This window comes from Rhynchophorus ferrugineus, unplaced genomic scaffold (assembly GCF_030347505.1).
Source record: "Rhynchophorus ferrugineus isolate W39M unplaced genomic scaffold, kcgeb_rfMv2 rfM2, whole genome shotgun sequence".
NCBI lineage: Eukaryota > Metazoa > Arthropoda > Insecta > Coleoptera > Curculionidae > Rhynchophorus > Rhynchophorus ferrugineus.
Window position 1 is genome coordinate 37,489,005 of NW_027472581.1, and position 23,729 is coordinate 37,512,733.

The window sequence follows — 23,729 nt, forward strand, 5'->3', positions numbered from 1 at the left end:
TTTAAAACATTTATACCATAACACTCTTGAAACATTAGTGATTGAATCTAATGCTTAATGTGCTTAATGTTCACGATCATTCACCAACAATTACGTCGTTAATTTTTTTAATTTTATTAGGTGTCAACTAGAAACAATCAACTAAAAACATGAGTGATATTCAACTTGCAACTAAATACACTTGCAAATCGGATAAATGTTTACTCCAAACCAATTAATGGATATACATAAACTGTCAAATAACATTTAGATTACAATTGGCCCATATCACTGACTATAGTATTTGTACGTCACTTTCAAACATAAGAAATGTCTAACACCAATAAGGCAGATTATGGATAAAAGAAGCATATTAACATAGCCGGTAATGAAGCCGGTATGAAACTTACAGCAAAGGAAAGAAAGCAACAAAATCGACAAATTTGAATTGGAAACACCTTATGGATTGATTGCTTGCTTTCTTGATACGTTTCATCGACTGGCGATAGCTGCGAATTCAAATTATGCTGATATACAAACAGTCATGCCAGTAAACGGTCTGTGTAAGGTTGAAAATCTTCTATGTTCGTTTCTGGGTCGATCACTTACCACTCGGTAAGTTCAATATAAAAAATCGTGGTTCATTTCTCATAATAAGCAGCAAATCCAGTTTCATATTGCAGTAACCAATTCGAGCATTATTCGCGAAATAATTCACATTGCAAAGCCATAACTTGCATAGCTTGAATTTTTTTTTAAATTGACAACTTATGGACCACTTTCTGCTCTGAATATTCACGAAATCCAGTTATTATGAGTGTAAAAATTCAAGTATTTAGCTTGAATGCTACAAGCGAAGAAAGTGGAATCTACTACTAAAGTAATAAGCCAAGCTGCAGGAACTTTCACTTCTATAACATAATACATATGAAATAGAGAAAATATTACAATTAAGACATAAACCTGGATATTTCCAATACTTTATTTGATAAATTTTCCGTTTAGTTTATGAGATTTACTTAAGATGCGATGCATGAAGAAAATTCTACATGTTTCTCTTCGAGATCGTATTAGAAATGTATCTATTCGATTGGGATGCGACAATCAGTGTTTAAATGAAGAACATTTACAGAAACACAGATAGCAAGGATGGCAGTAAAAAACCTATCCATCTATGCCTATACAAGTTTCTATTGGCTAGGACTGCACATACACACTTGTTCTAATCTAGCCCGACAGATTTCACAACTAATGATCCTTTTCTTATCTTATATACGCTTTGTTATTTACCACAGTTGTGGTTAAAAGTCACTTTTAGGTTAATTTTGTATTTTCATTTTGTTGAGGTAATATAATTATCTCATAGGCAAAATTAAAGGCAAAAATAAGTTTATAAGGTATGAATTATTAGTAAAATATTGTCATTCTATTATTACACTAATTTTGTAGATTGCTATTTATTTTTATAATAAGTAATATGGAATTGAAGATTATAGTAAAGGTACGAATAAAATATGGTCATGTTTCAATACGTTTTCTGTCTATTTGTTATTATATTCATATTTTTCTGATTTTACAGATATTTTAAAACATATTTCGAATCAATACAAATATGGCTATAGAATCTTTGAACAATGTATTAAAGACAAATACACTAAAAAGTTGAAAAACAATTAGATTCGTTAGACGATCAGATAGATTTGATAATTTGGAAAAGAATTTTGAACATTGTTTGAAAGATCAAACGCTAGTATCTATCAAAATCGTATAATTATTAATACATACAGTTCAACAAAATTCAGGCAAATTTGAAGTCAAATATTACAACAAAATATAAAATGTAAATATTAATCAAGTCTGCGAGAATAGTTGTAAAACTTTGTATTGTAGTGTGTAAGATTTGTGGGTATAGGTATGTCTGTAGCTGTCCAGAGTATATGATAAAGAATACTATGTACAAGCATGTGCATTTGGTATATATCTATGAGAAGATAATGGGCGCTAATTCTTTTGCAGATTATGAAGCTAGTGCTCAGGGAGAGAAGATACGTATTAAATTGCAAGACAAGGAATTAGAAAAATCATACCAAAAAAAAAAACACACACTGAGAAGCAGAAGAAGCAAATAGGGAAAATGCCATCAATAACAGAATAGACAATATAACTACAGATTCCAAATCAGTCAATCAAGAATGTTAAATCGAAATTGTTAATATCATAGAAGTGGTGCTTAAGACATTTAAACAAAAAAGCTATTCGAAACGAAAATGTAAGATAAGTTATTTTAGTTCAAATATTTGTTTTCATATTTTATTTATATAGTTTGCCTGTATGTCTCTAAACGTGTATTGTTTAGATTACATTTTCTTTATTTATTTTATGCCATTTATTGCAATAAAATTTGTTAAATGATGAAATATTTAACTTAGTTTATTTAAATTAGTTATATAAACTGAAAGAAATAAATCACAAAGAGTCAAATCCTATGTTATCAATTTATTCCAACCTCTTTCTATTAAGTACACCTTATATTTACACTATGCTGAAAATTCATGACACTTCGTTTAAGCATTTATCTTTTTTTTTTCTTCTTTTGAAATATGTGTAAAATCAGAAAAATATAATAAACCACAAAGCTGCAAATCCTATGTTATCAATGTATTCCAACCCCTTTCTATTAAGTACATCTTATATTTACACTATGTTGAAAATTCATGACACTTCGTTTAAGCATTTATCTTTTTTTTCTTCTTTTGAAATATCTGTAAAATCAGAAAAATATAATAAACCACAAAGCTGCAAATCCTACGTTATCAATTTATTCCAACCTCTTTCTATTAAGTACACCTTATATTTACACTATGCTAAAAATTCATGACACCTCGTTCAAATATTTAGCTCTTTTCTTCTTTTGAAATATCTGTAAAATCAGAAAGCTATAAGTATAATAACAAATTCATTCTTATGTTACCTTTACTGTAACATTCAAATAAGTTCTGTTTCCATATTATTTAACATAAAAATATATCCTTTGTTCCATAACAATCTACAAAATTAGTGTTATAAAATGATAATATTTTACTAATTATTCATACCTTACACACTTATTTTCGTATTATCTGTAGCTAATTTTGCCTGTGAAATAGATATATTACCTCAACAAAATGTAAATACAAAATTAACCTAAAAATGAGATTTAACTACAACTGAGACTGTGGTACGAATGGTGTGGTAGAAAAGGACGCGAGTTGTGAAAACTATCAAGCCAGATTAGAACAACTGCGCATGTGCAGTCTTAGCCAATAGAAACTTGTATAGGCATGGATGAATAGGTTTACTGTCGTCTAGATAGCAATGGTATGTCAACACATCTGTCGAATGATAATACCATAATGAGTGTGCGAAATTGACTATTTTGATAGACGGCCAGCTAAAAAATATATGGATCAAAGTCATAGCGAGCGAAACATAAATAAACAAATACGAAAATGTGTAAAACAAATGAAAAAAATATTTAGACAGTCTACAAGGACAAGACTCGCGACATTACCATATTTCACATAGGAGATAATACAACGTGGTAGCGATAAGTTAAAAAGAAATGAAGCAGAAGAGGGGTAGATGGTCGGTTTTCGATTCGGCGACAAGATAATCCCCAGAAGATCTGTTCGTAGCCCGGGGCCGAACGGTATTAAAAATAGAGTCCCAGCGTTGGCATAATAAAAACGGACCAGTAAATCAAAACGATTTTCTAAATAGCTCTCGCGCTCTCTCTCTCGGCCGACTTGACGGATTTATTTCGGAGCAGCGCACCGGTGCGCGGCTAACGAATGTTTTGTTTTAAATTATAAATAAACAAAATTTTTCGTTAGGGAGGATTAATTCGCGTAAAAACGGTTTCCTGTGATAGTTTTTAATTTTTTCGGGTTGCGCTTCCGCGCTTCCTGTGCGAAATTAATTTTCTAAGAAGATTAATGACTGTTTTAAATATGCATGACAAGGAGTAATAATAAAATATCACGTAATCAATATATGCTACTTCTCGTAAGAATCTTTATATCGAGTGTTTAAAACGTGTTATAAATTGCAGTGTTCGAAACTGTGTCTTAAATTCGATTTTTGAAATGGCCTTTTAGTCCTTATTCGATTCGATTGCAAGGCAAATTGCTTTCTCAATTATCACCTTTAGTGATAATTAAATAGTCACCTGATCAAGTATACCACAAAAAAAACAAAATAATTTGCATACCACTACTGTGTTAAGAAGCTTAATTGAGAATGTCTGGAATAGAAGTGGATAAGCTGGGAATGCAACGAGTTCGGAATCCAGGAATGAATAGTATTCCACTACAATGCGTATTTACACGAATGGCCAAAGTTATTTACACGAATCAGAGAATCTGTTTCAATATGGAGTTTATTGAAATGGAATTATGGAAACACATTGAAAGGAAACTTACATACGTCTCAAAATGGATCCCTTCAAAATAGACTGATATAGCTTTTTCTCTAGGATAGATTTTAATTTATCTCTGATTTACAAATGTATCAAATAAACCCACAAGTTTTCACAAACCATTTGTAGTTCGTTTTCTATGCAAAAAATACTATATGTTCAGTAATTGACGAAACTAAATATAGTAATATTTCAAGAATAAACAAATTTTTATGAACGCCAATGAACAATTAAACATTAAATACAAAAGAGCATTGATTCGACAAGTGTGGAGAATTTAAACAAAATTGGAGAATTTATTCAAGAGTAATGAGTTATTGAAAGTGAAAATACATTATAATAGTCATCTATAGTATGATTCAGCATCAGTAATCGCCTAAGAAATTTGTTAAAATATTCGTTGTTGATATGACAGCAACCATCAACAATTATAAATTAAAATTAAATCTATTTAGGATTTGGAAGCAACCAGCAAGGATTTGATGGTGATAAATAACTTACATAATTATGTGAACTCCATAAACGTATGAATGTTCACACCACACCCTTGGGTTTCATTTGAAATATAACATCAAAATTGAATGACGTTGAAGCTTCTATAAATTATGATTTTAATTTTTGATTATAGTATGATACTTTCATATCTACATTTCAACAATTTTATTGACCCAAACTACATTTCAAAAATATTTCTCTCAATGGCTACAGCCACATTATAAATAAATTAAGTAAACAAATATAAATAACTAATGTGTCTCTAAAGTAATTAATTTAAGCTCATCATCATAATGGAATAAATTATTCAAATTGTTTTTGTTAAAAAAATAACATTTTTCCAGTGTTGTAAACGGTTTATTAATGAGTCGCACTGAATTACCATTGTGTTTATTGGCATTCTGTATTTGCAAATAAATAAAATTTTAAATATTTATTTCTATATTTCAGTAAGGGCGTGTTGATGTCAAAATGGAATAAAATAAGCTGGGCCTAAGTTTTGAACAAATTATATTTTATTCGAAAGCCAATGATGTCATTGACATACTGCAACCGTAGACCTGTAACAGATATCAGCTCAAGAAAAAAATATAAAGGTCAAAAAGCTTCCGCGAAAGAAGAACCATCAAATAATTTATGCAAAATATCTATCATGGCATTAGCTGCGTGGCACATAGCATCGTCACAATCTTCCACGTCCATATCGTTATCATCACGCTAAAAGAAATCGATTGTCAAAGTTTGATAGCGCTCGCTATAGATCTGACAAAAAAGTACGGACCAATAATGTCAGCGCAAAATCCATACCAAAGAATAATTTTGTATATATAGTCAATTCAAAATAGCAGTGACGCGAGTGTTAATATATGTCGGTCTAAATTTGCAAATTTGTTTTACAGTCAGACAATACTATCCTTGTCATTTTATTCTATATAAGAAAAGATAGAATGTTGTAGAAGTTCAAACATGTAACGGAATGAGCTTGCAAAAGTTGTCCGTTTGCCAAATTTCTGAAAATTCTTCAAAATATTATAATTACGGCTTATAAACCGGCAAACGTTGTTTTAACGCTTTGTTTTAATAAATTTGAAGATATTTGAGAACAGCTATTTGAGAATTGTAGAACATCCGTTCATACATTGATGGATAATATAGGATTTAAGTGATGTAAAGATAACCCACGAAGGGGTTTAATGGAACTTCCAGAGATTGCTTTTAAAAGAATAAAATTTTTAAAAACCTATAACAAAATCAAGGAAGAATTATATCAATTTATATATTTAAAAGAGAATATTTAAAGAAATGAATTGAATTTTAAAAGATGAATATTTCAGAATGGTACACTGGGTTGCTCATGTCGAGGTGATAATAAATATAGTACAAAGACAACAAAGTTTCATGGAAAAAGGTAAACGTTGGAATAACTATCGATTAGGTTTTGTTAGTCAGAACATTTATTCATTGCAGACATATAGTTCTTCATGCTGGAAACAGGAATGTTTTTATTCCTGGTGCCGAATTAGTGTTTCTCTAAGTCTTTGCAATAGTTTGAAAATCAGCTTTTAGAGAACTTTAAAGAACTTAACGTAATTTACTTTTTCGAATTAAACTTGAGAAAAGATACATAACTGAATGTATATATATATATATATATATATATATATATATATATATATATATATATATATATATATAATTTAATAAAACTGACAACGTCTTATATGTTAATGCACATCATTAGAAAATCATCATTTGTTATTATTATTATTAATAAAATAAGATATTTGATAAAAAAAACAAAGAGTCACAAAAATTAATTTGCTATCGATCTGTAATTTTTCAATATAGAAATACTATGGAGCATAAAATTACATTTAAGTTTCTGTATTTATATGCTGATGTCAGTTCGTACAAATAAATAAATTTGATTGAAACAGCCGTTACCTACCGAGACGTGAATTGTTCTCAATAATATGAAACGCATAATTATATATCAATATTCGAAATTCCATAAAATATCGACAGAATATGTATATTAGAATAAATCTAGTGACTACCAATCAACAGAAAGCGACTAAAATGAATATAGAGATTGAATTAATAATAAATATTTGAATAATATTCAAATAATACAGCTAATTACTCAGGGTCGTGTCTAAATCACAGCTCCTATATTATTTAATTACGAATCTATTTGGCATATTTTAAACAGGATATCGATTCAGATGGATTTATACAGTTAGCGTCAATCATCCGTGATTTACGAATTTGTTTGTCGAATAAATCTACAGATTTTGACGGGCCATTTGTAGTTCTTTTTCTATACGGAAAATACTTTATGTCCAGTAATTAAGGAAACTAGATATGGTAATATCTCGAGGATATGTGTTGAAATATTACACCATTGATTATTAATAGATTTGATGATGAGAAAGCTAGAGATTAGTATTGATTTAACGATCTGAGAATATACGAGAAATGTGACCGTACTAGATAAATTTTGATTTTATGTGGTTAATAAATGTTTAAATGTTAAAGGATAAGGTGGAAAATAAAATACAATAAAATGTCAATGTTTTAAAAAATACTTAAATATCAGTTGTCTATCTTTTATATATCCTAGATTACGATGTTAAGTTGTACTTTAACTTTTACTAACGAATATAAATGAATCAAGATCAATATCTAAATTTAAAATTTCCAAATGTAGAAACCATGTCAAATGTGTATTATATTTCAAATAATATTATCAATTAATCTCCGTTGAAAATCTCTCCCTCACAATATAACATCATAAAACGATATTGTTAAACAATATATTAAAGGTTTTTTGTCTCTTTGACGGATGTCGTCATTTCGCGACTATAAAACAGTCCGGCGTTGATATAAAGGAGACGGGGACAGACATATGTAAATATAAATTTTATAGTGTATATATAAAATAATAAATTAACAAATAAATAATTTTTTAAAAATATGTTTTAAAGTCTCCTTTTACCAACTATGGGTTTATCTGGACTGGACCTACAGTTTAACATGGGCTCCGAACTATGGTCCTCAGCATTAAGACTACCGACTGGCGAGTGACCAACTTTAGAAATCATCCCAGAAGACATCCGGTCTTGGTCTTACCCAGCCTGGTTACTGGCGTGACTAGGATAATTTTCTTTGGCGGACCATGCCCCAGCAGGATTCGAACCCGCGGCTATCGCAACAATAGGAGGACTGTCCCATCGCCTTTACCACTGCGCCACCAAGCCGGCTCACAATGTTATAGAATTATCATAAAACATTAGACTACAGTCAAGAGCGAGTAGGTTGAGGAGAGAAAACTTCCTGAACAGACTAAGAAAGACCTGTTGCTGAGAAAATTCTTGACAAAGTCCAAGATATTACTCATGAGTCCGAAACAATGTAGATTGTTGATTATCAAAGACCTATTGACCTATCAAATGCATTTTGTAAATCCAATAATAAGCCCTCTAATCCCTCTAGATGATTAACTGTGGACCGATCAGAGCGAAACCCACACTGAAAGTCAGATATTAATGAATGGGTTTCCAAAATGATATTCAAAGATATACCAATAAATCTCTTATTTTTTTCAATTGTTCTAGCTCGAGTTTTCAACTGAGTTACGTTTACTCAGTTAAAAATAACTTTTACTATATTGCTTTAACATACGGATATCTGAAGATCAAATGCATCAGTTGTTTTTAGGACAACTCATTGTCAATTTTAGTGTCGCAGGTAAAAGGGTAGTGAAATATTCTGACTATGTGAATGAAATGAAATTGTTATATTTAAATCATTTTGTCCGTCAAAATTCCGTCAAATAATTAAGTGCATTTTTGCAACATCCTTCAAAGTCTACATAAAAAGAACTATTTATTCCTGCTACTGCTGACCAAATTTCTTACTACTATGATTTATTCTAAATAGTTATTAGTAAATTAGTACTTAATTTTTAAAAAGTACTAGTAATTTCGACACCAACAACGAATAGCTTTCTGGTTAACTGGAATTTCTAAAATGGGGAAGTAAATCGTGTTGGAAAATTGATACTAGTGAAAAATGGACGTTCTATCAGCAGAAATATCGAAAAAAGAAGGCAAAATGTCGAAAAAGAAATCAACCTGCTATTAAAATATGCTGATACCGAACCGATCCCACTCTATCGTAGAACAAAGAGTTCACTAGTCAATATTATTATAAAAATAAATTCCATTAAAAACTCCATTCTAATAGAACTGAACTGTAATTATAGTAAAAGTAGCTATTTGATTTATAAAACATGAATAAAAATATCTTCAACAAATAAGAAAGAAATAATTCAAATATATTTTAGTCTATTTTAAGAAAAACTTTCATATAATTACTCATATATCCATATGATTTATTACTACTAATTGCTAGCCAAAAAATGTATCAATAAATTGAAATCATTCATTCTGGCTTTCACTAACTTGTCAGATATAGGCTATGCTAATATTCACTTTCCAGTAATAATTTATTCGATCACCAACAAAAAAAGGTAACTTAAGATATTTCAAATCTGAGAAGGTTTAACAAAGGTTTGCGAGGTTCAAGTTGTTATTGTTTCTTTCTTCATACATACTGCAAAATCACCGCCTGTAAAATATCGAATAAAATATATGTTTGTATGGATGCTGTTTTTTCATTGAAATTGAAATTTTTCAACAGCCGAGGTACTGAATTACATGAATGAGATGAATACAGCAAACAAAAATCCTTCAAAATTAAATCACAGACCGAATCTTACTATATTTAAAGAAATTAGAGATTACAAAACTGGCGTCGTAATGTCGTGCTATTGCTTACATAATGTTGGTTAAACCGCTTGTGTCTCCCAAGAATTCCTGATAGGTGATGACAAATTTATCTTGAATACAAAGCGGTTATATCTCCAGATATTATTAGGTCATTATAGTACATTAAATTCCTAGTTCATCGAATGATGAATGATATTTATATTTTTGGTGAAAGTTGTCTAGATTTATAGAGGTGAAACTACACCCACGCTCCATTAAGAGGATATTAACAATTGCTTAACTTCCCCTTATCTATTTCTTAATATCTACGCAATATTAATAACAATAAAAGCAAAGTTCAATGAGTCAATAAGCTACAAATATTGCAGTATCTTTCACATATTAAAGAGCTAGATAATAGACAATTTCGGTTAAAATATAGTAAAAAGGAAAGAACCAAACCAATAATATCCAGTATGTTTCATTACTACTTATATTTAATTATTACTTGTTATATCACTAACAGAGTAGACGGTATTTCAAATAATACTTTAACAAGGAATAGCCTTTTCTATCTTCTTTCGACTGAAAACAAATACTTGGAGGTAATAATGTGTGCTTTGGAAAGAAAAAGAAGTCGACTCTAGCCTTATCAGGTGAATATGATGGTTATTTCGTAGTCTTTATTGAATTCTTGACCAGAACTTACTTAGCAGTGATAGCCTATTAAGATAATACATAAAAGACAGTTATGCCAACTTACTGCAAACTTTTCAAGTATATCAAATGTTCAATTCCCAATACTTCAGTAATATCTTCCAGTGATATTTTTAAAATAGTTTTTGTGAACGTATTTCCCAACTTGAAGGTTAGGAATTAAATATCAGAATAGACCCAATCACATGAAATGTCGAAATGACCATATAGTAATACCCCATTAGAAAGTTGGCCCTTTTAAACAATTAAAAGAGCAAAAGCCTTTAGAACTTGCATAAAACAGAGGAGTATTCATTTGCATAACTGACTGAGAAAAGTATATGGAGTATGGAGACTTTATTCATGCCATAAGATTACAACATCTTCATCTATTAAATATAAAATTAAAAATGTATAGATATGTTTAATAAACTTACAATATTTAATACAAGTAGGGCATTTTAGGGCAAATATTGATTGTATTACTAATAAATCATTTGGTATTATCAATTTTATGGCATTAGTACATTTAATTAATAGTAATATATACTTGAAATAAATCAAAGCTATGAATGGATTATTAACTAGATTAAATTTGTAACTAAATAAATTATTCATTATTAATTAAATACATAGTATATCAATTAAAACTATAAAACGCGAAATATAATAACTACTAATAAATAAATATAAAATGTTAGCTTATTTTTTTTAATTTTAACAGCTAATTTAATTAAAAATATTATATATACTTCTTTTTTAAAGTGTTTATTAGTGTACCAAAATTTGTACAAAATTGTTAACTAGATTGACAATCAAACTATGATTTTGATTGAAGTAACCAATATATAGAAAATTACCTTAAATGTCAATATATATCTCAAATATTGATTCTCATTAATTTACTATTATTGACCATGATAATTGAATTATATCAATAGACATATATGATTATAAAATAAACAATATTTGACAGGACCATTAGATAGTAATTAATTACTATTTAAAACATAATCGCACTTGCGCTAATATCAATATTTTACATAACTTGTTTTTTACTCCATCTAAAGTTCCTATTAATTTTGAGGAATTTGGAAGAGAAAATAATTTGGAATAATTATAAACTTATTGAAATAAAACACCAAATCAATCCAGGAATATATTTTATTAAACTGTTTCACTTCATCAACTACGAATTCGTCGTTTATTTACTACCAAATCAGCTTTAAAATAAATATATTATAATTATGTACAAATAGGAACAAAAACACAGTAATATTTCTTTATTTAAGGACTAAATCTAAAATCAACTAAACAAAATAATTTGATAATTTTGTTGTTATTATTTTTTTTAAATATGTTTCTATGATGCTTAATTCTAATTATAAATCCTAATTACAGCCAATACATCACTGAATACAATCCTAACTACTGTAAATGTATTCAAATGTGAAAATTTTAAAATAAATCTTATGTCGTAACGATCATATGTCATTCCCGTCGTTAATTTTATTAAATCGTTGGCAAAAACTTTTGCCGAATTTTCATCACAAATAGCTCTAAATTTAACTCCCGAAAACAGCGTGTTTACCGAATTACTCCAGGCCGCACTCCCGTCCCGAACAAACCGGGAGAAATTCCGACAGGCGACCGACTACATTTTTAAAATTCTCTCCAGGAATTTGTCAAGTGGATTTTTTGAACACGTGGTTTGGTAAATACACGTGCTTTTCCGCTATTTTAGCGTCTGGAAAATAATGTTGCAAAAAATACGATAAAATAACGTGTACTTTATCGTCTTCAAATGTAGGTAAGTTATTAGAAAAAATACAGTAATGAACTCAACTTTTCAAAAAAGAAATAATTGAGTGAACCATATAGAAATCGATAAATCGTTCGTATAAGATTTTTTTAAATTTGTTAAGATATCTGAACGATTAAATTATTATTTCACTCACATTTCATTCGCTTTGGACAGTCCTGCTTCCTTCTGGTCATCTTGGTGGTCGTGGATGGACACGCCGCCTCTAACCTCCTCAGGTGACGCAGAATTTTGAATATATATTTATGAAAAAATTCTCACAGGTAACAGTCCATTACGTTACAAAACGATCTGTTCGAGAATGTTTATGAACAGTCAAGTTTTTCTTAAATTATCGTATAATTTAAAACACAATAACATACGGTGATGTTTTGTCAAACATGAAAATCTTGTATACTACCTAACATTCTAGACGACGTAAAGCGGCAAAATGTCTGAATGCATTCAGTCTAAGCCTACAATATACCGCAATATTAAAATTACAGTCTAAATAAAATCGCACATCACAAAAAGAATCGTATACATCGTACGAGATCGGGCCGAATCGGTGTTATCAACTGTCAACCGGTGAGAGTTGCGTCGAAACAATCGAACGTCGCGACTGTCACTCGACGCTGATGTGTCAGATTGGACCAAGAACAAAAAAAAACAAATGGACGTCAAGCGAAACGGCACCGAGCGACCTTCCCGCGTGCAGCGCCTTCGCGGACTGAATGAGTGACAGCGCGAAGCGCGGGCTTCCCCCACCACTCTCGCTCGGACGACGCGCCGTTTCATCAGGTTCGAATGTGTGCGAGCGCGAGGCGCCGGTGGCGTCGCGGCATCCGCGAGAAGAAGATTCGCGATGACGCGACTCGCTGTTGCCGCTTTGTTCTCAGTCAATTAATCGCAGATCACTTGGAAATCTGAATTAATGAACATCAAGCAGACAATGATTTAGGGACTATGAAACGGTTTGGTATGATTTTATATCAAACTAACTTGCTTGTATTTTTTTATATTCGATAATTCAGTTAATTTTGGATATATTTATGTAAATTAAACACTTGATCGTGAAAAAATATATGTTTTACGTTTTTTTGCAACCATTTGACTTATTTTCGAAGATATTTATAAAAATAGTGCCGTTCATCAAAACGAATGATAAGATTTGTTTGATAATCGATATAGCGATAGTTGAGTTTAGAGTAGAATATCACATTTAAGCAATTCCATAAAAGTTTTCACTTTATACGCATATATATTTTAGTCACGATAACCTTATACATTTTACAGTAACTGGATCTACTGCTTGACTTGAATTTCGAACCACGGCCTTTTACGGTTTTACTTATATATTAGATCTCTCTGGTTACTAAAATGACTGAGATGCTTTTTCCTTTTTCCTGGGGACAATCCCTATCACAAACAAGCTACAGCCGAACCCCGCTTGGGCTCAAATCCACGATTGTCGCAGGAGCAGTACGACCATCCTTTCGTCTTGGACACAACAGGTACTAAGCCAGCTCCCAGGAACATAGAGCCAAGAGTAATTTTCATGCTGCTTCGTAAACTCTTCTAGTACATTAGATTTTTCTTATGATGAGGAAGAATATTTGCTCCGTATAAATCGTATCAAATTCATGATTTCCAGACAGTATCAACCAAAGTTCAGGTGGGTATGTTTACCGTAAGTTTTATATAACATTCAAAGAATTTTAACAACACTTTTTTTAAATTCATGTTACTTCAATTGTTACATTGTTACTCGACTAACCAACAACTTAAATCTAGGTACATCTCTAGGAGTACCCCTCGGCCCAATTTTACTCCCTGATATAAAATGTTTTTGTATTAACACTGTTGTCGTTCTATTAAATGCAATTCACTAGACTACACAACAAAATATCAAGAAGTTTGATTCTTTTGAGTCAGTGTTCTATTCTGGAGTTATTCAAACGTAGTAGTACTTCGATATTGACATGAGATTGTAGGCTCTTTTCACATCCTCTTACAATTCTTTTGATTTCTTGAGTGATAGTTAACATCTGAAAGTCTGAATCAGCCGCAGCTGGTCGGGCTTTGGTCAATGTCAGTTTCCTATTTTTCAGATCATTGTCGATCTTGATTCATGTTTTTTTTTTTCTCAGAACTATTCGCTACGTCCTCTACAAGGTTGATTTCGCCACAGAAGTCAGTGGAGAATACGTTCAGTTTTAAATTAACAAACATGTCCAAGCCATTATAATTTGCGGTTTATCATTATAAGTTGCCTTAAATATCGTATTTAAGAAACATCAAACTTTTAGATAAATGAATGTAACAAATCTCGGAGCCGTACAGAAGAATTGGTAAAATGATCATTAGAAGTAAGCAGATTTTAATATTAATAGTAATACTTTCTTTGCATACGTACTAGTATCACATAATTAATCAATACTTATACCATAATATTTTAATACATAGTGTTACAAGTGACTGTTTTATACCTTATAACATGATTCTGTAGGTTTTCGGAAATATAAGAAATGACATAGACTTCTATACATAATTTTAGCAATATTTAAAAAAATATAAACTACATAAGAATATTGCTGTGTTTACTCCTCAAGTGGATATTCTATATTGTGTAGTAATCGGGTTCAACGAAACAATATCCGCTAAATATGCTTTTAAGTTGTCGCATGAATAACGTTTTGTATTACATCAAATAGTTATTATTAAATAACCATAACAGTTTATATATGAGCTACTCCTAAAATATTTCATCTACATTTACACATTAGATTTTACAATATTTAATCGTGTTAGTATACTTAAAATTCCAAATTGGCGCTGGATTAAAATTCTAATTGATGATTTATATATACTCCATATCAGTGCAGTATATAGAAATTTATTTGTACATAGAAAATGGGTGAGTTTAGTTTAGTGAAAATTTAGTAACATTTGTGAAATTTTCGAATTACCTAAAAAACAACAATAAAATGTCGAATGACTAGCTTTAAAAAACGATATAGCAAATAAAACGAATTTTTAAAAGTTTATTATATTTATTGCATATTCCATTAAGAAAATAAACTTAAAATTAACTATTATCATAAACTAGGAAATATTCATTTTAAAAAATGTAATATTAAGAATAAGATACTATTTGTAATGTTGATCTAAATAATATTGATATACATTATAAAAAAAGTTTATAGCGCATAAATTAATATTTATTGAATATCTATTTAATTAAAAAAGAAATTAATTCAAGACATCCAAATAATTTATTTATTTTCATAATTACATACATACATACATACATTACATCCAAATCATTACATAAATTATTTCCTATTAATATTTTTAGTTTTTTTAGTTTAAAATACTAAAATATATTTATTTAATTTTTATTTCAATTTAAATAAATATTTATTTGGGGTTACAGTCATATTATATTATTATTACAGTTAGAATGACATACAAACTAGAGTTCTTAATAAACAGGTTTTATCATGATGGAACCTAATGTTTAACATGGATTATATTCAATAGCCCTTAGCATTAAACCTACCTACTGAGGAGTAAGTAATTTAGAAACCATCTTAGAAGATATTCAATTAAAAAATCTATGCTGCAGTAAGCACAGCATTATTTTCTAAAAGAAATCACAAATTATCACATATATTAAACATTAAATCAAAATCATCGCAATGAATAGAATTCAACCAAAAAAGTAGGAATAAATGTGACCACTGTATAAAGAAATACATTCAAAGTTTTATATTTAAGAATAATCTTAACATTTTGATATATAATCGGTTATACCTTGCTGTAATAAGTTTAATTAAGAAATTCTATACATTTAAGTATGTTATATGGGTGCCAACAAAACTAATTTATCAATTTTTTTTCGAAAATCATCCGTCATTTCTTAATATCTATTTCTGAATAATATAATTTATTAAAACATACAGTTTTTTGCTTATATCACATAAATTTCATAAAAATTTTGATCCGTATTTATGCTAACCTTATTTAAAAATGGTTTCATTAACATTTGTATAAAATAACAGTAAATTCTAACGATAATTACCCTATTTAATCTAGAACAAGCAATGTTGTCACGTGTTTTTCATAGTTTTAAAAATATATCTACCAGAAGGTTATATCATATATTTATTATCAGAATCACTTTTTAAAATAATTATAATATCGAACTTTCCATCTCCTATAATATCCTATAACATTTTTATAAAAATTCCCTGAGAAATTTTGATATGTAATATACATTCCCATTATTGCAGACATTGTGAACGTACTGGCAACGCCGGTCTGTCAGCTCTCATCATGTTAGCAATCACATCGCTCACCGATGCTAATGCGCACCGGTCGGGGTCACTTTGACAGGTGGGCGGAGCGACCGACAAACTCCGCCCACCACAGACGCCACGAAGAGGTAGTGCCCCATTCTGGGCGCCCGACCAGCTGTCAATCCTCGCGGCGGCGGCGGAATGTAGCGGCGTGCTTTATTGCTCCTGATAATGTAGGAAAGCGGTAGCTTAGACCCGCCAAAAATGCCGGTCAACAGGTGATAAAAATTCAATTATACCGTTCATATCCATACGGCGTAAATCGTATATACATTCTAAGCGATCGCTTCTTATAATTCAGGTATACAATATGAAATAACGCTGTTTCTTTCAAAGGACACGCAAACATATTCTAGAACGTGTGTAATTTTCATTTAATGGATTCGTTGGATCATTGCCAACTGGATAATAACATAAATAATCTGTAACCCGACTAAAACCTAAAAAATTGTGGAAAAATAATTCTTCATTTTATTAGCACAAACATTAATAGCTGTTGCCGGATATATAAACATTAGTGATGAATTATTAATTGTTTAATTATCTCCTTAATTATTTTATTATGTAAATTTCCTTATTTTTTAACTAAAATTATACTAATTGATAACTAACAAATTTATCAGGTAAAAATATTATATCATTGGATAAGTTCAAGGATTGCCATATATTTGCCGACAGGAAAACTAAACACTGAAAGTCATATAACATAAAATATTGGTTTCATAAGAACTTAAACAACTTCTAATTAAAATTAATACAATTTGAACATTTTGAAAACCCAGAAACCTGTATGTAAATAGCTTTGTATAAAAATGGAACAAATTATAGAAAGGGACTACTTCAAAAAGAGCTAAAAAAGTATTTTATATCGAATTGTCTCTCAAAAAATATTGTTTTCAAAAACCTATGAAGGGTGTGTCCGTTTTTTGGAAAGCGAAATACTATACAAACTCGTACAACAATAAAATAAAATAATGATTGCAATGTTTTGGTCAAATTGACCGCAAAAATTCTTAAGAAGGGTTTCCGTTCATAGAGGAAGAACATTATTTTCCACCAAGAAATAGCACCTGCTCATACAGCTTAAAAATTATAAATTTAAACACAAATTGTTTCATCATCAATTATATTCTCCATGTTTAACTTCCTCGAACTCTCGCCTAATATCCTACCTAAAAGTTATTTCCTGCAAAATAATTTTCATCAAACGAAAAAAAAAATAGATATTAGTTATATTATATAATTAGATATTAAGAAAATGTCGAGAAGTCCACTATAGTACTTGGATCCATAAATTGAAAGATCCTTCAATAAATTTTTTTTAAAACTATAATTCTGTCTTTTCGGTATCGTTTCGACACAATTTTTACAGTTTTAAATTAACAATCACTGGTAGTAACAAAATGAGTAAGTTACATCCTCATAAATATTCATAAAATAGCACAAACCTTCAATCAATAACTACACTACACTTCAATCACTACTACTTAGGAACAGAAATCCATATAACAATTAATTTAATTAAATTATATAATTTAGAACACCTTCCAATAAACCAACAAAACGATTCAGATAAATTTTCAACAATAATTAAATATATTTGACGTTTATAGAAATTAAGATTTGTTAATTGGATTAATTGTATTTTACAAGAATACAATTAAATATACATTGTGAAATAATAACAAACATTGAACTTTTAATGCAACTATCTTTATCTGAAATATGCTTATTATATAATTATATTATATAATTAAATATTTCAGGGACTAGTAGAAAGTAGCGGAGGAAAAACAATAAAAAATTAATTAATTAGACGTGCGACTCGAATTATAGACAAATAACAATAAGCATAATAATGATCAATAATAAATTTAGGCTATTAGATATTAATATTTAGATAATAATAAATCTAAATATAATATATGAAAGCAAAAATATTAATAATATTTAATATAAACTTTAAAGTATTTAGAATTATTTAAAATCATCAGCATTAAATTAAAAAAAAACAAACTCTATAATATTTACTCAAGATAAAAAATAATAATTATTAATATTTTTGGAAAAAGTATTATAATTTTATAAATGAATCGAATATTATACACGTACTATCGAAGAAGTAATGAATAATTAATTAAATAATTTATATAATATAGGTGACTATCTACATTCATATATTAACCATGGACATATAAGCTTGAAAATATAAAATAAAATAATTATTAAAACTTAAATAATTGATTAGTTACATCAATTATTTAAGTTTTAATGACAATTAAAAAAAAAATTTCATGAATAAAAAGGAATTTCGCGAGTTGATAAAATATTGCTTTTTGAAGGGAAAAAATACAGTTGAAGCAAAAACTTGGCTTAATGCCCAGTTTCCGGACACTACCCCAGGAAAATCAACCATCAAGGATTGGTATGTTAAGTTTAAACGTGATTAAATGAGCACCAAAGACGGTAAACGCAGTGAACGTGTAAAAGAGATTGTTACCGACAAAAATAAAATACCAGACACTCTAAAGATATCAACTGAACGTATACATCATATCATTTACGAATATTTGGGTATGAGAAAGCTCTATGCAAAGTAAGTGCCGCGCGAGCTCATTTTTGATCAAAAACAACTTGAGTTGTTTGTTGTTGGACTCGGAGTTGATTCGGAGCAGTGTTTGGAGATGATCAAGCGTAATAAACCTGAGTTTTTTCGTCGATATGTGACAATGGATGAAACATGGCTCCATCATTTCCCTTCAAAGTCCAATCGACAGTCATCCGAGTGGACTGCACACGATGAACCCGCTCCAAAACGTGGGAAAACGCAACAGTCGGTGGCGTCAAAGATTATGGCGTCTATATTTTGGGATGCTCATGGAATAATTTTCATTGACTACTCTGAAAAAGAAAGGACCATCAACAGCAACTATTACATAGCGTTATTAAACCGTTTGAAGGACGAAATCGCCGAAAACGGCCGCATTTGTATAAAAAGAAAGTGCTGCTTCACCAAGACAATGCACCGTGTTACAAGTCAGTCAAAAAAAATGGCAAAAATCCATGAACTGGGATTCGAATTGCTTCCTCATCCATGGTATTCTCTATATCTGGCAACCAGCGACTATTTCCTGCTCACAGATCTCAAAAGAATGCTCGCAGGGAAAAAATTTTCTTCGAAAGAAGAGATGATCGACGAAGGCCTATTTTGAAGCAAAGGACAAATCATATTACAAATGGTATCGAAAGTTTGGAGGGTCGCTATAATCAATGTACCTTGAAGAGAATTGTGTTGAATAAAAAAAAAATTGCCAAAAAAATATGTTTTACTATGGTAAGCCGGGAACTTTTCAATAGACCTGTTAGATCTATCTAATACAGCTTCACTTGAACACAGTATTAATATTATAAGAAATTTGAAATACCCAGGTATTTTTATGAAATACTACTTGCCTCAATTAATGATTATGAACATATATGTCATAAGGTAGTAAGCAGAAACTTTGATATATAAAAATAATAATTACATATATTATTATATTTCAATATTATTAACATACATCATATTAAATAATATGATAATATAATATAAACGTGTCTACAAAAATATAAAACTTTTTTTCGAAATAAATTAATCAGTTAAACTCTTTATTAAATAATGATAATCCTTGTAAGAAAAATATTGCAAAATTTATGGAATAAGAATAAAGTTCCATTAATAATAAAGATGTAGTAAGGATTTGTACGTTCAACGAAAGAGGGCAGCACCAGTTAAATTATGTAAAATTATCAGATTTAAAACCTGCTATCTTAATATTAAAATCATCATAATCTTCAAAAAATAATAATCGCAATTTTCTTTACTGCAATTTTGATACTAATTAACGACAATTACAGAAAACTTTTAATTTAGTTCTTTAATTTGAAATAAATTTGCAGATAACACATATAAATGTTTTTCGAAGCATATAACAATTGATTAAGGTGAAACAGGTGTATGAGGTTAGTTTCAAAAACCTATAGGATGAAAACTTGGCATGGAAAACAAAAAACAGAGTAAAAAAAGATATGTATGTTGACAAAAGTATGAAGTTAAAAAACCAAACTATTATAGGAGAACGCTATAAATTCAAGTTGATGCATTTCAAAGCTTTAAATTCACAAAACCCTTCCACATAATCGGATGTCAATGGGCATGGCAATAAAAGAAAGTTAACAATATTTACTAGAGCGCTAATAATACTTAAATTATCGGTATTGATTTTCATCGGTAACAATTTTACGATAATTTCGGAAAAATATCATAAAAGACTATTATTATAAAACTACTAAAACTAATAAATGTATTATTTTGAATTATTATTTTTATTGTTATATAATTACTACTATTTTACCCCTAATGAATTTAGAAACACAGATGTAGTATTAAAATATAATCAGGTAATTCGAACATAACTCTAAACAAAATTAAAATACTATATTCTCAATCATTATTGTAATTATTGTTATTAATTCAATTAATCAAAAATAAATTAACTAGTATTAATTACTTAGAATAACAACACACAAAATGATATTCGTACCTAGGCATAAACATATAAATAAAAAAAATCAAATCGATTTCAGTAATATATAATATACAATCTTGTTGATAAGACAGCCTTCCTTTTTACCGACGTCGGAATGGTTGGATTAGCTCTGTCGCGCTCGGTTACAAGGCTGACCGTATCGATGCGCGATGGTTAGTCGAGTGTAGTTTTGTGTTTACGTTTCGTGCAGATTTTTAGGAATATAAAGTACGTAAAGACTTCGAAACATATTTTTTATCAAAGGTAAGTAAAATATTAATTTTATTTTAGCTTATATTACATCTATTTTATGATATTCTGCAAGAGATCGTATTAAATAGCACATTTTTATTCCGATCAAAACGTTAACCTCAAAATTTAGCGTCAGACATCTGTAGTTTTCGTTACCTTCTCTTTTAATTTTTTTAAGACATATTACCATAAATAACAATGAATGCAAAATTTGATGTTTCCATATATATGATATATAGTAATATGTGTATAATTATAATAAGACATAGTGTTATAAAAAGGTAGATTTTTTCAGGTTAAATTAAATATAATGTAACTTTATAAGCATAATCTGTATCAAAAAAGAGGTTATGTTTAGATTTCCTATACAAATGTCTAATTAATGTAAAATATGTTTTTATTAGATATGTTATTTAGTTTTAATGATATAAAAAGTGCCGTTTATTATTAGAGAGGAGTATTATTTCAATAATATTTATAAGAAATGATCTTTCAAAACAATCCAATACTTTATGGAAATTTAAATTCGTACATAAATTATATTTTCGTATCTATTGGCAAATTAATTTTAGTTTCAGGAAAATAGCTTCAATTCGTCTTTAAAAACTATAAAAGTATATTTCTTAATTCCATCAAATATATAATATATTATTTGGACTATTCGAATGTTTATATTGTGAATAGCATTTTGTAGTTTGTTTTGTTGACAAGTCGTCCAAATGTATTTCTGGTGTATATTTACTTTCGTCTGAATCACTCTAATGGATTGTCAATTACAGCTGGATAAATCCACAATCCACTAGAGAGAACCAGTTCCAGTTATACTTTTTTTGTTATTCTATTATATTATTTTGTTGCTCTATTGCTATTTTGTTAACTATTGTTTGTTAAGAATGAATTTCAAGATTTATGCATTTATATGTAATCTTTTATTGAATTCAATGACTTTGACCACTCTAGTATAGTGTTCAGAACATAACTTCATACGCGTAAATTCAGGCAGAGCTAAATCTGACAAATAAGAGAAATAATTTTTATGTTATGTTACTGATTTTTATGTTTTCCAGAACTGTGTGTACTGTTTTAATATTTTTTTCTTGTGTAAACATGTTTTCTCAAATCTTACATCCACCATTAGAAAAATTTACAGTAATGATTTAGGTTTGTTCTTTGACCACATTCAAGGTAATCCATACATACTGGTACCTAAAAAAACTGATAAGTATATTTGTAAACAAACTCACTTCAGAGCCGAAAGTCGGAATTCAAATCATGATATATGGTGATGATAGATTTAAGCCACATTTTTTATATCAATAATAAATCCCAATCAACAACATTAATATTATTACATATTACACGTTAATATTAGGTGCTTGCATGCATTCTGATCAGCCATATCTTTTAGCAAAACTGCGTATTAATCAAAGTTCCAATGTAGCAACTGTCAAATTCGATTGTTTTGGCATTTCTCTACATAAAATAACAATTTTCCATTTAGTATTAGTGAATTATCAGAATCTCATCAAGATCAGAATATATGCAAGCACCTAATAATAAAATTAATAATAATAAAATATGTTTGAGCAATATGTTCCTACTATTAATTATATTTATAACTATTTTCATTCGTATTGCAACGATTTAGAAAAACCATCAACCGACTTAAAGTAGCCACATAAAATATATACCTAATTGAAGAGGAGCAAACTCAATAATCAGAACATGGAGAGCTTTCGTTTTGTAGAAACGCAGGTGGTTATTCGTTTCAGTAGCAAATTTTATTGGCTGTAAGACGATTCCCCGATGAAATACGATGGAATGAGTTCTCGGTATTGAGAATAGGCGCGAAAGCCTGATCCGCGATCTGCAAGTTCTGCGTCGACCTTGCGTAGGTTGTAAGTCACCATAAGCCAGCCTTAAGCTACGTCTAATTAATACGTGTTAAAGCCACTCTTGACTGGCGAAATGATTAAGTTATTTGCACAACGTTGCTAATGTAATTACCATTGTCCTTTGAAGGTATTTATTGCCAGTATGCAGAAATGTGCATGGTTTAGGTGGAGATTGCGGAGGAGTTCACCGAAGATTTATAACGAACGTCACTGAATTTGTAATACAAATTATGTTATTCTCTTTTAAATTGCCAATTAATATTATGCTTGCATTTAGAGAAATACTTATAATAATAATAATTAGTCTTGAATTACATATATAGTCTATTCAAAGTTTGTATATGCGTCATCGATATTTGTAACGTCAAAACGTCGTAATGTTGTCGTATCAACGGTGAGTTTCAGTTCAGTTTAGCGTTGACATACAACAAAATTCTAATCTAAATAAAATAAT

At 29.4% G+C, this 23,729-nt stretch overlaps 2 protein-coding genes and 1 long non-coding RNA gene across 3 annotated transcripts in view; 1 reads left to right on the top strand and 2 right to left on the bottom strand.

Annotated features, from left to right (window-relative positions):
- Nucleotides 1-12,931, bottom strand: part of tio (zinc finger domain-containing protein tiptop) — a 468,375-nt gene extending 455,444 nt beyond the window's left edge. The window contains exon 1 of the mRNA XM_076397391.1: nt 12,357-12,931. Within this exon, the coding sequence (XP_076253506.1) occupies nt 12,357-12,396 (40 nt within the window). The 5' untranslated portion in view covers nt 12,397-12,931. The remainder of the gene's footprint in view (nt 1-12,356) is intronic.
- Nucleotides 2,782-3,190, bottom strand: LOC143190946 (uncharacterized). Its single transcript, XR_013004357.1, has 3 exons — nt 3,075-3,190; nt 2,951-3,025; nt 2,782-2,899 (listed from the first exon to the last, which is right to left on the bottom strand). It is a non-coding gene; the product is annotated as an uncharacterized LOC143190946 (long non-coding RNA).
- Nucleotides 12,932-21,304: 8,373 nt separating the features above from the next.
- The window catches only part of LOC143192033 (uncharacterized), a 101,746-nt gene continuing 99,321 nt past the window's right edge, over nt 21,305-23,729 (top strand). The window contains exon 1 of the mRNA XM_076397490.1: nt 21,305-21,392. The gene's annotated coding sequence lies outside the window, so the exon portion shown is untranslated. The remainder of the gene's footprint in view (nt 21,393-23,729) is intronic.